The 15,755-nt window shown below is 53.9% G+C and overlaps 4 protein-coding genes across 4 annotated transcripts; 3 read left to right on the top strand and 1 right to left on the bottom strand.

Annotated features, from left to right (window-relative positions):
• Positions 1 to 739: 739 nt before the first annotated feature.
• BROUX77_006453 (uncharacterized protein) lies at positions 740 to 3,444 on the top strand (the record flags this gene model as incomplete). Its single annotated transcript, XM_073751439.1, has 2 exons — positions 740 to 1,796; positions 1,859 to 3,444. 2 exons carry the CDS (start codon positions 740 to 742, stop codon positions 3,442 to 3,444), a joined length of 2,643 nt encoding a protein of 880 aa, XP_073603522.1.
• Positions 3,445 to 5,113: 1,669 nt separating this feature from the next.
• Positions 5,114 to 7,209, top strand: BROUX77_006452 (uncharacterized protein; the record flags this gene model as incomplete). Its single annotated transcript, XM_073751438.1, has 6 exons — positions 5,114 to 5,505; positions 5,572 to 6,074; positions 6,140 to 6,668; positions 6,803 to 6,839; positions 6,908 to 6,977; positions 7,046 to 7,209. The coding sequence occupies 6 exons, from the start codon at positions 5,114 to 5,116 to the stop codon at positions 7,207 to 7,209; spliced, it is 1,695 nt and encodes a 564-aa protein (XP_073603521.1).
• A 2,894-nt stretch (positions 7,210 to 10,103) lies between these two features.
• On the top strand, positions 10,104 to 12,493 carry BROUX77_006451 (uncharacterized protein; the record flags this gene model as incomplete). The annotated part of the gene is made up of 3 exons (XM_073751437.1): positions 10,104 to 10,416; positions 10,475 to 12,375; positions 12,449 to 12,493. 3 exons carry the CDS (start codon positions 10,104 to 10,106, stop codon positions 12,491 to 12,493), a joined length of 2,259 nt encoding a protein of 752 aa, XP_073603520.1.
• Positions 12,494 to 12,816: 323 nt separating this feature from the next.
• On the bottom strand, positions 12,817 to 13,571 carry BROUX77_006450 (uncharacterized protein; the record flags this gene model as incomplete). Its single annotated transcript, XM_073751436.1, has 2 exons — positions 12,817 to 13,305; positions 13,464 to 13,571. 2 exons carry the CDS (start codon positions 13,569 to 13,571, stop codon positions 12,817 to 12,819), a joined length of 597 nt encoding a protein of 198 aa, XP_073603519.1.
• Between the last annotated feature and the right edge of the window lie 2,184 nt (positions 13,572 to 15,755).

The raw sequence follows: 15,755 nt of genomic DNA, 5'->3' as shown, positions 1-15,755 counted from the left end.
GACGTAGTTGGACGTAAACGTAAACGCTGCTAGAGAAACCAACGCTTTATACTGTAGATACACCAAAAGAGATTCCAGAAAAAAGGCGAATGTGTTGCGCTTTTAGAGCAGCAAGAGGCAACAAGGGAAAGAAGAAACACAACATCACCAACACCTGTAAAAGGCGCTTCGGCTTGCAGCGGGCTCGTCACATGTCTTGTGCCGAGTTCATCACGTCTCCAAGTCCAAGTATCCTGTATATGCACCTGTCGGGGCTATGCATATTTAGAGGCTCTCCACGTCCCGGAGTCCGTCACCCAAAGGACACACCGGCGGAGTATGCATTTATCAAGGCTTTGCAACTACGTAAGCTACCGCTATCACCAAGAATTTCCAAGACATGTGCTAAATGACTGTTACCGTGCCAACAAAAAGAGGAAACAGCCTGGCGTTTAAATGCAGCTACCCTTTCCAGGGCCGCTCGTGAGAACCCAGACAAGCGCCAAAAGAGCACATGAAGAGGCAATTGCTCAAACAAACGTTTTGTACGTGCCATTGTTCCTTCTCTCGAAGAGCCTGCATTCTTCTTTCTAGCTTCTTTTCTTCTTCTTTATCTCCTTGATTTTTGTGATTTGGTTCAAACCGGCCCGGCATTCCAGCCGCGAGATGCTCTTGTTTTATCCTTAATTTACACCCTTTTTTCGTCCATTTTTGGCCTGTCCGACAGGCCTACAAGCCTGCCTACCTGCAGCCCTTCGCCATGGCAGGCCGAGACCGTAGGCGGAATCGGGAGCAGGGAAACGATAGCGAGCGAAAGGCCCTCCGGAGCAGCAGAGACACCAGCCGATATCGCAGTCGCACCCGCGAGACCGACCGCGAAACGACCGACCGTGACGCTAGCGACAGTGAGCGAGACCGCGAGCGCCAGAAACGGCGTGAAGAGAGACAGCACGCTCACGAGCAGCGCGAACGTACACGAGATCCCGAGCGGCGACGTAGACGGCCAAGCGAGCCTGGCGATTCAGAGCGTCGCCGGACACGACCTGAGGAGTCGAGAGACCGAGCGACAGAGCCGCGAGAGCGGACTAGAGAACCGAGGGACCGGCGGAGAGAAACACGAGAACACACAGCCGAGTCTAGAGATCGCACGCGACATTCCCGAGATCATACACGAGAAGCACGAGACCGTCCCCCGCAATCCCGAGACCGAACCCGTACCCGCGAGCGCTCCGAGCGAGAGCTAGAGCGCACACGAGAGCGCGCGGCCAGAGACCGCGAACGACTACGCAGCACATCTCGTCCTACTGCCGCCCTTGAGCTCGACACTGAATCCGAAGATGAGGCCGCCGCTGCGACGGCCGCTGCTGAAACCCGCGGCTTGCAACGGAAGCGCCGGGAACCACGCCATCCGCCACGTCCCAAGCGTCGGCCCTCCTCCGCTGCTCCTCATCGAGCCGCGGCGCCAGAAGACAGTGACGATTCAGAGGCCCTCCCTTCACGAGCTTTGGCTCTTACTAGGACAGGCGAGCAGTCCGACGCCCAGCATCCACGAAGCCGGTCGAGGTCGAGGCGACGGCAGGCTGCACAGCCACTCTTGGGTGCTGTTGCACTCAGTGGAGCGGCGCATATGGCTGGGACGGGTGTTAAGCGCCGTGTCGTTAGCGGTGCCTATATGGAGGAAGGCAATGCTTCGGAATTGATGCGCGGTGGTGCGTCTCCGGCCTACAGCAAGATTTACGAAAAGCCGTACCCTGCAGACAAAAAGTCGTCGGGGAGGAAATGCGTTGATAGGGCGTGGTTTACAAAAAAGCGACTAAGTATGTATTACTTGCATGTACGTTTTTTGGGGCTGAATGGCCTGTTACTAACGACACTGTAGTTATTATTGGCATTGTAGGCGTAGTGCTTCTCATCATTATTATTGTGGTTGCGGTTGTGGTATCCAATAACAACAACAATTCTTCGTCGTCTTCCTCGAATAGATCCTCGTCTGGGAACAGCAACTCTAGCGGTCGCAATCAAGTTCCGACCGCTGAGAAAAATACCGACATGGACCCGTGGTCCTGGTTAGACACGACCGACTTCAACATGACATACACGAATGCCACTGTCGGCGACCTTCCAATCATTGGGCTTTACTCTGACTGGGACGACTCGGCCCAAGCCAACAGCAATGTGCCTGCTCTCGATCAAGAATGGGGCAGTTATACTAAGCGGCCTGCACGCGGCGTGAATTTGGGCGGCTGGCTCTCACTGGAGCCCTTTATCACGCCGTCTCTATTCTCATACTCTTCTGCCAATGGTATCATTGATGAGTACACCCTTACTTCCAGGCTTGGCGGCTCATCTAAAAGCACTCTTGAAAAGCACTATTCGACCTTCATCACCGAATCAGACTTCAAGGCCATCGCCGATGCCGGCCTTGACCATGTGCGCATCCCATTCTCATACTGGGCTGTCGAGGTATACGATGACGAACCCTATCTCCACCGCACGTCGTGGCGTTATCTGTTGCGCGGTATCGAATGGGCACGCAAATATGGGTTGCGTGTGAATCTCGACATACACGCCCTGCCCGGCAGCCAAAACGGCTGGAACCACAGTGGTAGACAGGGCGCCATCAATTGGCTTAACGGTACCAACGGCGCCACTAATGCCCAGCGCTCACTTGATATCCATGACAAACTGTCCAAGTTTTTCGCCCAGGACCGGTACAAGAATCTAATAGCATTCTACGGACTGGCTAATGAGCCGCGCATGACGTCACTCAGTGTCTCGGCCGTGGTAAATTGGACCGAGTCTGCGTTCAAAATAGTGCGCGACAACGGCATACAGGCGCCCATGGTGTTTGGCGATGGCTTCATGGGCCTTGAGAACTGGAAGGGCTTGATGACGGGCTACGGCGACTCACTGGTTCTCGATGTGCATCAATATGTCATTTTCGACGCCAACCTGATTGTCTTTTCACATGCCGACAAAATCAAGTATGCTTGCAACACATGGACCAGTCAGGCAGAAAAGAGCAGCGACACCAGCACGGGCTTCGGTCCGACCATGTTTGCCGAATGGTCGCAGGCCGATACCGACTGCACACGCCACCTGACCAATGTCGGCTGGGGCAACCGGTGGGAGGGCACGTACGACACGGGTGTCGATTCGACGTCGACACTGACGCCCAGCTGCCCGGCCAAGGACTCGTCATGCCGCTGTGCCGGAGCCAATGCCGACCCCAGCGAGTGGAGCAGCGCGTACAAGGACTTTCTGCGCGACTTTGCCCAGGCGCAGATGCACAGCTTCGAGCGCGGCTGGGGCTGGTGGTACTGGACCTGGAAGACAGAGTCGGCGCCGCAGTGGAGCTACCAGGCCGGTCTGGATGCTGGCGTGATGCCCGCCAAGGCGTATGACCGCAGCTTTGACTGCTCGAATTTGCCGACATCGTATCCCGGACTAGAAGAGACGTACTGATGGGGCGAGAGTCCGAGCCCGCGATTTCGGCTTCTAGAGTGGAAGTGGATCTGCAGGGTAGTACATACATAGACAGGACCCGAAAGGATTGGGGTCCCTGAGCATTAGCCAGCCTTTCTTTTCTTGGACATGCCTCATTAGGTTCGCATTTCACGTCAGTCGAGCATATCGCTTTCCTTATTTCCATCTTATATATAGAGGCACATAGCTAAAATGTTTCGAGGTTGAAAGCCGGTTTATATAGAATAATACACATTGACCATCGTTAGAAGTTAGCATACGGATTATCAATGAAATCTCTTGATCGCTGAAAGCTTGTGTGGGCGATGTATTTGTACAACTTGAAGTGCTAACTAGCGATTCCATAAAGACCAGAAGATTAAGGGCTAACCAGCACCCAACGAGATTCTGATAGATCATGCATGCCGACCGGTTGCCTAGATGCTCGTTTTCGCCGGAATAGAAAGGCATTTAGCCATCGTCCCACGTCTTGGCATACAACCTTTACGAGTTTTGGCGGTGGCTTGTCGTCATTTCGTGGTGTTCAAACTCTTGTTTCAAGATAGGCATTTGGCAAAAGAAGAATACCAAGCGGTTGTGCTAGAAAGAACATTTCTCCTGATAGAAGGGTCTTGGAGTAGTTACACGGCTAACTGCACTCGTTATCCAGGTGGCCTAATACGCTGCCGTGGAATAATAGCAATAGGATGAATGTGTAGATGAATTGAAATTCACATGAATTTGATTAGTTACTGTCAGCCAATAACGTTGCGCTATGTCCAGGTTGTAGAATAGGTGCAGTAGGCCCCGATAGAATAGTTATGTCTATGGATTATTCAGCATTATAGATGTTCTCTGCCTTTTCTGAGAACAAGGCAGGGCATCAAGTCAGCCAAACATCACCATGACGTCATTCACATCGCAGCCATGCCTAATTTTCTGTCGTTGGCCTTGTTCCAGTGTTTGCCGTGAAAAAGCGGTCGCCAGAAAAGTCCCCCTTTTTTGTCGTCTTTGCCACCAGAGACTAGGGTCTCTGTATAGGGTTTCGGTTAACCGGGAATAACAAAGGTCATGAGCGCCATCTAGAACGACCTAGACGATGGGCCCGAGAGCAAGGAACAATAGCAGGAAGGAATCACGGAACTGGGAAAGCGCGAGACGCCGTAGCATGTGCGCTTTTAGCCCAGTCCAACCTAAAAAAACCTCGTGGTTTTGCAGTTGCCTCCACTGCACTACGACCAAAAACAAACAAATGCGAGCTTGTCCCGTGACAAGTGCAGGAGCGCGAGCCGTCCGAGCCAAGTAGAAGGCAATGGGATTCGGGTAGTTGCCGTTCGTGAAAGGTGGGCTGGTTTGGACTCGAGGACTCGAAGGCAACGGTCGATACATGTATGTATGTAGTTATATCCTCCTTCCCGGGCCAAGTTATTTTTCTTTCTTACACTTCTGACATTTTCTTTCTGTCTCCTTTTTTCTGGCGTTATTGCTTCGATTCTTCAGGCTTGTGTGTATCGGTAACAAGATATAACGGATGATGACTTCGGGTTCTTGAAGCGCCTTTACTTTTTTTTTCTACTCCTCATGAACAGCTTGTTAACATATATGCCCTTTCAATGACGTTTGAACTTACAACTTTACCCATAACTTATATTTTCCAATATCTTTCATAATGGCAGTCACCCACATGTCCGTTAGGTTGCCGGACGAAAAGCAGCTTGAAGCAACACAGGATAAGCAGGGGCAACACTTGACCGACAAAGCGAAAAACGAAGATGGTAGCAGGGGGAGTACCCTTTCTGCTTTGCCGCAGCGACCGTCGTTGACCGATACGCACTCGGTGACGGACTCGGGGACCCTGCCGTACGGCCGGTGTAGCGATGGCTCGTGCGACGCAGATCAGACAGCGGCAGCGGGGGATATAGAGGAGGGCCAAGTACACTATGACCCTGCGTTCGAGGTGGTCTGGGACGGCAGCGATGAGGACCCAGAGAATCCGCGGAGCTTGCCGGTGCCGCGCAAGTGGGCGATTGTGTTGATTAGCAGCGCGGGGAGTTTCTGCGTGTAAGTATATACCAACAAGGCCAGATCTGTATGGAAGTGGACACGCACTGACTCGGAAGAAAACAGGACTGCAACCTCGTCAATCTACACTAGCACGATCCAGCAGAACATGCGCGAGTTTGATGTATCTCGCGAGGTCGCCGTGCTCGGGCTATCGCTATTTGTGCTAGGTCTCAGCTTCGGGCCGATGCTACTCAGCCCGCTGTCCGAGTTCTACGGACGGAGGCCAATCTACATTAGTTCTTGGTTCATGTTCACGGTGTGGCTTGCCCCGTCGGCTGCGGCGCACAACATCCAGACGATGCTGGTGGCGCGCTTTTTCGACGGCTTCTCGGGCAGTGCGTTTCTGGCGGTGACGGGCGGCACGGTCGGGGATTTGTTTTCCAAGGACAAGCTACAAGGGCCCATGTTGGTGTATTCGATGGCGCCGTTTTTCGGGCCGGCTGTTGGCCCGGTGATTGGCGGCTTCATCAACTACAATACGACCTGGCGCTGGACATATTATATGCTGTTGATCTGGGCTGGCGTGCTTTTGGTGCTCATCGGGCTGTTTGTGCCCGAGACATATCGTGAGTCCAAGATACAGAGAGGTAGTTCACTGGGGCATTATGGCTGACATGTACATCCCCGATAGACCCCGTGCTGCTCCGCAAAAAGGCGCAACGCCTCCGGCAGTCGACTGGCGATCCCCGCTGGCTCGCCAGCACTGAGCGGCAGCATATGTCGCTGGCACGCACGCTGTTAACTTCGCTGTACCGGCCGTTCCAGCTGTTGGCACTGGAGCCCATGCTGCTCAACCTGTGTCTGTACTCGGCATTGCTGCTGGGGATTCTGTACCTGTTCTTTGGCGCATTCCCGCAGGTGTTCACGGCCACACACGGCTTCAATCTGTGGCAGAACGGCCTGCCCTTCCTTGGTATCCTCGGCGGCATGGCCCTGGCTGGCTGTCTGGACCCCGTCTGGCGGCGCATGCGTGCTCGCCTGGTGGCTCAAGCCGAGCGTGAGACGGGTATCCCGGGTCGCAGCGAGCCGGAGTTTCGGTTGCCGTGTGTGATTCTTGGCGCAGTGATGGTACCAATCGGTCTGTTCTGGTTCGCGTGGTCGTCGTATTCAAGTGTGCACTGGATCATGCCGATTATTGGAGGCGCGTTCTTCGGTTCTGGGTAAGTGGACTACAGCTGTATGAGCAGCGGGATCCTGTTTTATATGAGCTTCGGACATCGTATTTTACCGCACCGGACCTCCGTTCGCTTGTCCGTATTTCGTGCGCTAATTCGCTATGCCTTTTTTCTTACAGGACTCTATTAGCCTTTTCGGGTATATTTACATTTTTGGTACGTCAGCTTCAGCGCATCCACCAGTCCTCTTCCTCTGCTCTTGACCCTAACGTGTTTTGTCTCAGGTCGACGCCTACCCGCTGTACGCAGCCAGCGCCCTCGCAGCGAATTCATTTGTGCGATGTAGCGCTGCTGGTATGTTTCCCAAACTGTCTTTGTTGTGTTGCAGCTGCTAACCAAACTATGCGTGTGTTTCTCTTCAGCTGCCTTTCCGCTCTTTGGTCACCAGATGTTTGACAAGCTAGGCTTCCAGTGGGCCGGCTCGCTGCTCGGCTTTCTGGCCGTGGCAATGATGCCTTTCCCGTATATATTTTTCAAGTACGGCAAGCGGATTCGGGGGAAGAGCACATTCGCCACTAGCGATTGATGGAGGTGGTTGTGAGAGGTATTTCGGGTTTCTTTTTTTCTTTACATAATCCGACACGGACCCGGGCTGGCTCCGGCGGTTCTTCAAAAGTGCCAACTAGAAATATTGTTTTTATGTCTCCCTTGTATACCCATATTCCAGCAGCGGCTAGCTCGTGTGCTTGGGACTTTCTATCTATATTCTATATATAGTGTTGCATTCATTGGTAGGCCTGGACTTGTTGCGCTGAGGTGGCTTGCAGCTCGCATACGCATACACACTCTGAGTGACTCTTTGCAGTTAACAGTTAGCATCAGGGCGACTTGGAGGTGCCAGCCCTGTGCATATGTAGGTAAAGTAGCAATATCAGATGTACATGTATAAGAGTGCATCTTAACTGGTCTGGTGTCACTTGACGACAGAACCCTGTTGGCTGGCAGCTGATATGCGTTGCTTTCTGTGCCGCATGGCTGCATAGATGCGCGGGTTCTGCACACCGAGTATTTGGGCTCGGCGTGGTGGTGTGGCTGACGGGGAAGAAGCTCGGCGGCTTTGGATGGACCAGCAGACGGACGGCCGGCACGCCCGGCTTCTCCAACAATACGCCAACCCTAACTCCGCTTTCTGTGCCTCATAGCCCTGCCGAGCGTCTGGGCTCCTGCAGCCAGTACAGCGCATCATCTCCTTCGGCCCGGATCACCTGTGGTTCTTCTGCCATAAAGTGGACCGATGATGGGTAACGGACTCCTTTGGCGGGGAGGTACAGGGTACTTGAGGCTCAGTGCTGGGAGAGGATCGAAAGTAGGTACCCAGTACATGGAGCCCCGCTTTTAGGACTCGAGTTTTTTCCGAGTTGGCAGCTACTTAATTTCTTTTCTCTAGGCTAGAAACTATCTATGCTAAAAAAGAACCGAAAGGTAGTAGCTGCAAAACATGGCACCTATCTCCAAGATCCACCCATCCATCCACCACATTAAGGGCAGGAGCAGCGGATAACAGAAGGAGCAGAGAAAAAGAGGAAAACAGGGAAGATGCTCTTTCCTCATGTGACGTGACAGGCCTTTCCCCTCCCGTCAGTCACTCGCGTGCCTTCTTGCTGTTGTTTTGCCTGGTATATAGAAAGTCCTTTTCGGAGGCATAATGCAGCAATGCTATAGGTTTAGAGAGACGCGAGATGCGAGATGATGACTGATCCGACGCTGTTACGCTATTTAGAAGTGTAAGTCTAGCACTTATATAGGACTCGAAACAACACCAAGCAGCATTGGACGACGGCCGGGGTACGCAAGGACGCCCTGGCAGCACTTGTTCGTTCTTGGCGTTTTGGAGAGCGGATAATCAATAAGGCGCCCGGGCTTGCGATTATCAGAGGATTTTATGCGTTGACAAGAGAGCGAGGAGAAGCTGGAAGTGGGGACAAAAGAAGCCGTCAATCAAGGCAAAAGACCAGAAGAAGAGACGCAACAGGCACTGCAAATCCACGATACAATAGTTACGTGCTGCTATACAGGTATCTTCATTCATCCATGCCGAGAGGCGGGTACAAGAGGCACAGCACGCCGCCATTGTGTGAGAATAAAGACTTCTCAGCATGATGCTCGAGTCCCGTGCCTTCCCTGCCGGCCTCGTTAAACTGCTTCTAGATCACGGCGTCGAAACCATAGAGCGGGCAGGAGTGGACGAACATGTGTGGCAGCTGCTGTTTATGGCCGCTCACTTGCTTTTGCGTGCGTGCTTTCCTGTTCAATGTATCAGCGCTAGACTGGCCATCTCCACTTGCCAAGGGCTGGATTTTTGCGCTGTGTGTCTGTGTCAGTCTTTTTCTTTTTCCCTAACCACACATGTTTCTGATCGGCTTTTGTGTGCCTGATCATCCCGTTGTCATTCCAAGTGTTTGTTCTGACGCCCGCCCTCCTTCTCGTGACCCTGCGTCTCAGGTTTTTGCCGGCTCGACGGCTGTGTGGCGCTGTAGAATAGTCGCAAGAACGCCCTCCTCCGAACACAGGCAAAGGGCAACTGCCTCCTTCCCTCCCTCGGCCATCTTTTTTTTCCCTTCCTTCAGCCGGGAGCACATGCTGCCCACTTTCCTTTCCTGCTTGAGCAGCTTCCTCACTGAAAAAAAAAAAGAGAAAACATCTCCCCCCCGTTTTTGATGTTTCGAGTGCCAGTTTTTATTTAACAATTTTTCTTCTCATATAACTATTCCTCGTTTCTGGTCTTTGAACAACCTCACGGCCTTGCGTTTGTCTGCACTTTGATATTTTTTTTTGGCTTAAATAACGCGAGCTTGCTTTGTATTGTGCAGCTGGCAGCATTCTCCTCTTTTATTTTCTGCATTTCTTTTGCCCGAGCCTCGTCTCCCGCGCCGGATCGCCTCCTCCGCCCTTTCTTCTTCAAGTCTCTACAACTCACCGTCGACGCCCATTGATATCCGCAGATCTCCTTTCGATGCGTTCCGAAGAAAAAGGACAGGCGAAGATTCTGTCCATCAGCGCAAAAGAAAAGCCCCACAAACGACACACGACCGACCTTGCCGCCCAGCTCCGGACCGAGTCTCCGATAAGACGCTTGAGCCGCTGCAACATCAGCCTCATAACGGACGCCGATCTATTGCTACGTGAGAGCGCAGCAAAGTAACAAAGCTCAAGAGACCCTATTTGCGTCTCTTTTACACCCACACATTGCCACCGAACTGTCCGAAGGTGCCGGAGAGCCTTGTATCCAGCCGACCCGCATCCCCGCCTATACGGCCTGAGCCTCCCTCCGTCGCATGAGTGCTACCTATCCGGCAGGCTTCCCTCACTTCCGTCCCTCTGCCTCTATTGCTGCTGCACGTCTGCTCGGGCTACTTGACGCCTGCTGCGCCTTACAAAAACACGCCCCGGTGTCTCTATCCGCTCTCTCTACCGCCATCCATGTCCTCCGATCTTCAAGCCGCCCCCCAGCAGCGTGATACTCTGGCCCAGATTGACGCTGAGACCCGCAATAGACAGCGCCTCCTGCAGCCCGCATCTCTCCCCACTGTCGCCGCTCCGATCCCCATCAAGCCTTTGCCGGTTAACGGCAAGCCGACCCTGATGGCCAACATCAACAAGCCGCCGGCCGCATCTGGTGCCGCCGCTGCTCCAGAGGAAAAGAAAAAGTACGATCCCAAGGATCCACTACGTCCACGCCGCAAGAAGGCCCGGCGCGCCTGTTTCGCCTGCCAGCGAGCCCATCTCACCTGTGGTATGCTGTCCTCCGATCCCCCGGCTAACCCTGACCTGCCCCTGCTAACCCTCACCAGGCGACGAGCGGCCATGCCAACGATGCATCAAGCGTGGCCTCGGCGATGCGTGCCAGGACGGTGTACGTAAGAAGGCTAAGTATTTGCATGATGCACCGCCCGAGTCGCTTCGGCCTGTTCTCGGCCCCAACTACACGGCAGCCGCAAATACGTCGCCGACTGCCGCTACGGCTCCGGCCGGTGCGCCAGCTCGCCACAACAGTACCAGCACAGCAGCTACCACGCTGGCCAACACATCGCCAATCACCACCAGCGACCTGTTTGCCCCCTCCACCACATCCAGCTTCCCCGTGTTTTCGACTGGGTCACAGACACCTATTGCGAGCCTCCCCGACACCCTGCATGACTTCAACGTGCGCGCGTCGCCTGTATCGCCGACTTTCCAGAGCACTGCTGCAGCTGCTGCCGCTGCGCGCACCAGTAGTATTGCTGGCCTGAACACACTTGCTGGCGCTGGCGGCACTGACGCACTCAACTTCAACGCGCTCTTCGACCCAAGCAATCCAGCCTTCTATAGCTTTGAGATCGACAACCTAGACCACCTTAACTTTGGTAGCCAGTACCCGGCGTTAGAGTTCGGCATGCTGGGCCACATGAGCAAGTCAGCCGAGGATGGAAGCGCTACAGAGCCACCGCCACCGAGCACTCTTTCGGGACCGTCCACTAGTAGCGCAGCCCTGCCGTATGACCCATTTGATAGCGTCAACGCACAGTTTCCTGTTTTCGATAGCTCCATTCTGGACCTCTCGGCACTTGATCCAGCCACAGCTGCCTTCACACAAGGGAACCTCCAGCACGGACTACCGCATGCCTATGCCATTAGCGCTGGCTCTAACAGTCTCGCCAGCCCTAGCACGGAAAATACAGCGAGCCCACAAAATGCGGCGTTGGGCGGTTTCGACGGCTCGCCCACCACAACGCCAGGTCCAAGCTCTAGCTACCAGCCGTCAGCGTTGGCAGCAGCCGTGGCACCCGCACAGATATCGCTGAACGCAGCGCCTGCGCCGACCTTGAATCGCCAGCGGCCCAAGCTGCTTAAGACTACGCAGTTGCTTGGCAAGCGGCGACGCAACCCATCTGCCATCTACGAAACAGTCAAGGAGCCGTACCCGTACATCAACGGCTTCCACCGGCTGATTGTCTTCCTGCGCAGCCGCTTCCCAGCTGACAAGACGCTTAAGATCGCTAAATCTCTGTCTAGCATCCGCCCATCCTTCATGTCGTGCACAAAGTCGCTGAACCGCGAGGATCTGGTGTTCATGGAGAAGTGCCTTCAACGCACGCTCTTTGAGTATGAGGACTTCATGCAACACACGTCGGCGCCAACGATTGTGTGCCGCCGCACAGGCGAGGTAGCTGCTGTCAATAAGGAGTTCACGGCCTTGACAGGCTGGACCAAGGAGGTGCTGCTCGGCAAGGCACTCAACGAAAACGTCAATATCGGAATTGCGAACCGCTCGGCCAGCACCACGCCCATCCAGCACCATGTGCTTCCCGACGGCCAGCCACAACCCGTCTTCATCCCCGAGTTGCTTGATGACGAGAGCGTTGTGCAATTCTACGAGGACTACGCTCACCTTGCCTTTGGCGACAGCAGAGGTCACGTCAACCGTACGTGCCGCCTACTCAAGTACCGCAAGGCCGACGATTCAGCAACGGCATCGAATCCGGCCATACCCGCTGCTCCCCCCTCGTCGGTCCCCACGGCCCCCACGGCCCCCACTTCAAACTCATCGACCGCCGCGGCTGCCGCCGGCCGCAGCCTGCTCAGCAAGCGCGTCATCAAGATTGACAGTGAGCATGGCATCTCCAAAATCGAAAAGGACGGCAAGGTCGACTGCACTTATTGCTGGATGATCAAGCGCGACATGTTTGATATTCCCATGCTAATAGTCATTAATGTGAGCCCCTCTCCGTGTGATCTGTCCCATGAAGTAACATTCGTGGATACTAACATTGAAACTCGCTTTTTAGTTCTTGCCATGCTACTACCGTAACCAGCAGCCGCTGCCAGTGTAGAAAACGAAAAGTACCGTCCAAGCCCATCTCCCGGGTCTTGTGTCTCTTGATTTCTTTTTTCGTTCTTTTTGCCTTACTTGCGTTGTTTCTATATACCACCGACTAGCGTCAACCAGGCATCGCTCGCCCGTTGGTCTGTCTCTTGCATTATTTTCTTATGCCTTGGGTTCTTTTCGTTGGCTCTATTGTTTGTATACATAGACAAGCTTGATTTTTTCTTTCTCTGTATTAATTTCCACATGCTTTCATCAGCATGTATGCTGCACACCACCATATTTCCCCTAGAAAAGGTCCATACGCGCTTCTTTCTCGTTCACGCCATCTTACTCCAGCACCGGGGTCGTTAGCCACTCAACATTCAGGGCTCCATCGACCGGTCCCTCAGCGTCCTGCGCCGCCGGAACTACGCAGTCGCGCGCCGGAGCCCAAGTGGCCCGGCGCATACTGTTCTTGGCCACGAGACAGTCAAAGTTGATGTCCTCGATCAGAGCCTCGCGAGTAGTGTAGTCGAGCTCCGGGCGGATAAAGCCCAGCAGCAGCAGGCGCATGTGGACGCCGTAAAAGTCGGCGCCGAACTTGTGCATAATGTGCACCTCGGCGCTGCGCTCCTTGTTGTCGTAGAACGGGTTGTAGCCGATCGACATGACCATCGGGAACACCAGTGGTGTCTTTGCATCGCTTCCGGCAGGCCGGTCCGGGTGGTCTGCTGGGAGCAGCAGGGATGCCCAGCCAAAGTACACACCCGAAGTCTTCTCCTCGATCCACGACGTAACGGACGAGTCAACGGGAAGGTTAGCCGTGGGAATGCCAAGCTGTATGTGTTGGTTGTTAGCTACTCGGTCCTTGGGTTAGGGAACCAAGGGTTATGTCTCTGTGCGACTTTGGTCTGTGTTACACACAGCACCGTAGACCATGTGCGTTCAACGACCCCTCCCCAAAAAAAAGAAAACAAGGACAACAAAGCACTCACATCCTTGGATCCACGGCCAAAGCCAGCAATGACCTCGCCCTCCATCTTGAGTGGGTACGGCGGCTCGGGGCCGGCGTCATTGCCAACGATGCTAGGACGGGGAGCCATTGCGGGGGTAAAGTTTGTAATGGAAAGATGGAAAAGTGGGGGGAAGGGAGGGGAGAGGGGCCAAGAAGAAGCTATATCGAAGTCCCAAGCAAAGCAAAAGCTATGAAGAGAAGAGGAAAAAGAAACAGCCTAAAGGGTCAGAAAGAGGGAAACTGAGCTTTAATAGTAACGACCGAAAAAGAAAAAAAGAGATAAAACAAAGGCATGCAGCTTTCCGGTCTTTCCTTCTATGCACGATCGCAAAAGAGCCAACCACGTTTTTCTTGGGGCTGAAGCAAAAGAAAAGAAAAAACAATGGCCTTTTTCACAGCTTCTCTTGTATTCCTTCCTGAGAGCAGTGATTAGTCAGCAGGCGATTTGGGTCACGGGCAAAAAGAAGCAAAAAATCATGATCTCACCAACCGGAGTCGATCCGGTGACCTTTCGATCGCAATTCTTTCAAGTTACAGTCGAACGTGATAACCAACTACACCATGGTGAGTTACGACAGTGGTTGACCACTGCGCATGGCTTGTTGGAGATTGGCGCTGCTAATTGGTCTTATAAGGGGATAGTAAGGGTTAGACAACCCTCATCTTCCTTCACTTCTATAACCCTTGGGGTAGCGCCTTTGAGGCTAAGACGCACGACCCGCGGCATGGGAATCTTGATGCTGTGGTCCATTCATAGCAGACGACGTGATTACGTCCAACTTCTTGTCACTTGTCATATGGTAAATAGTCGCTTAGTGTATTAGAGGTTAAGTTCTACATAGAGCTGCTCTGTGATGATGATGATGATTGTCTTTTACGTCTTTAACCTTACACATTGGGAAACAGCGACGGAGATCTAGCTACATAACTAGAAAACAGGTAGCGCATCAGCTCTGACCCTGCGTCTGTTGCCTCCAGGTAGTCGCCATTCGGCAAGTTAATTCCCGGGTTCTCCCCGGTCTTCTTCCTCGTCATGTGGAGTAGCCTTGTTTTGGCCCAGTCTAGTGTCAGCTCGTTCGCTTTGCACCAGCCTTGGACTACTTGTAGGTCCTCCTCTGCTCCCTCGGTCGTTTCCTTGAGGTTCCAACCCATCTTTATCAGGCAGCCATCGTCGGCGTATCCTCTGGCCTCGTCGAGCTTTGCGTACAGCGGCGATATGAGCAGCATGAAGAGGATGGGGGATATCGGGAATCCCTGGGGCAAACTCCCGCCCAGTGGTTCATCCTGGCTGTTGAAGCCATCCAGTGACATTGTCGCTGTTCTGTCGCTTAGGAAAGAGCCGGCCCATCTGCAAGTGTGCGTTGGCCAGCCCTGCGTGATCAGGCGACCATGTGATTCAGCCTAACCGAGTCGAAGGCGCCCTTTATATCAAAGGTTACCATGGTCGCCACCCTTTCGTTCTGTAGCGCATTCTGCACTTCGTCCGTCACGCTCAGCAACAGGTCTGTCTGTCACCGCTCTCTTGGGTGTCGCACACGAGTATCTGGCAGGAATGATACCCAGTTCTACCCCTTCGTGTGCTAGCCTCCTGGCTATTATCCTCTCCAGCGCCTTGGCCAGAGTTGGTAACAGTGCAATCAGTCTGAACGACCGCGGGTGCGATTTGTCTCGGTTACCCGGCTTTGCGATCACGCAGAACTTTCCTTTTTTGAAGGCGGTGGGGTGGTATCCCGCCCTTGGGCAGCCGTTGAGGAGCTTCGTGACTGCTTCGCCTAGTACTGGCCACGCCATCTTCAGGGCCCTGTTTGGGATTCTGTCTGTTCCCGGGGCCGTGTTGGCTGGCTTCTTTATCGCTTGCCAGGCTTCCCCGATCGAGATGTCTTCCCACGTCCGCGAGTCTTCTTGGTATTCCGGGGGTGGGATGTCTCCTGGCAGCAGCTTCGGGGCGTGCGTGTCTCTCAGCAGCCTCATCTTCTGTATAAGCTCCTCAAGGCGTCATCCTTGGTTATCTACCAGAGGGGGGGGGGGGGGCTCGTGAGTGCTAATTGCTTTGAGCTCCACCTGACTGCCTGGAAGAATTGTTTGGGGTCATGGAGGTCTGCTACCAGCTCCTTGAAGTATGCCGATCTGGCCCTTCGGATCTCCGTCCTCAGTTGTCTCTGGGCGGTCGTGACTTCCCGCTTCAGTTCCTCGGCCCTGTTTCTGGCCCGGCGTAGGTGCCTTCTGGCCCTGTTGTGCTGCCTGACTGCTTCGGCGCACGCTTCGTTCCACC

The sequence above is a fragment of the Berkeleyomyces rouxiae genome, assembly GCF_048999995.1.
Source record: "Berkeleyomyces rouxiae strain 22BRR77 chromosome Unknown BrBRR77_ptg000008l, whole genome shotgun sequence".
Classification (NCBI taxonomy): Eukaryota; Fungi; Ascomycota; class Sordariomycetes; order Microascales; family Ceratocystidaceae; genus Berkeleyomyces; species Berkeleyomyces rouxiae.
Note: the sequence above shows the minus strand (reverse complement) of the source record. Positions and strands in the feature narration are given on the sequence as shown.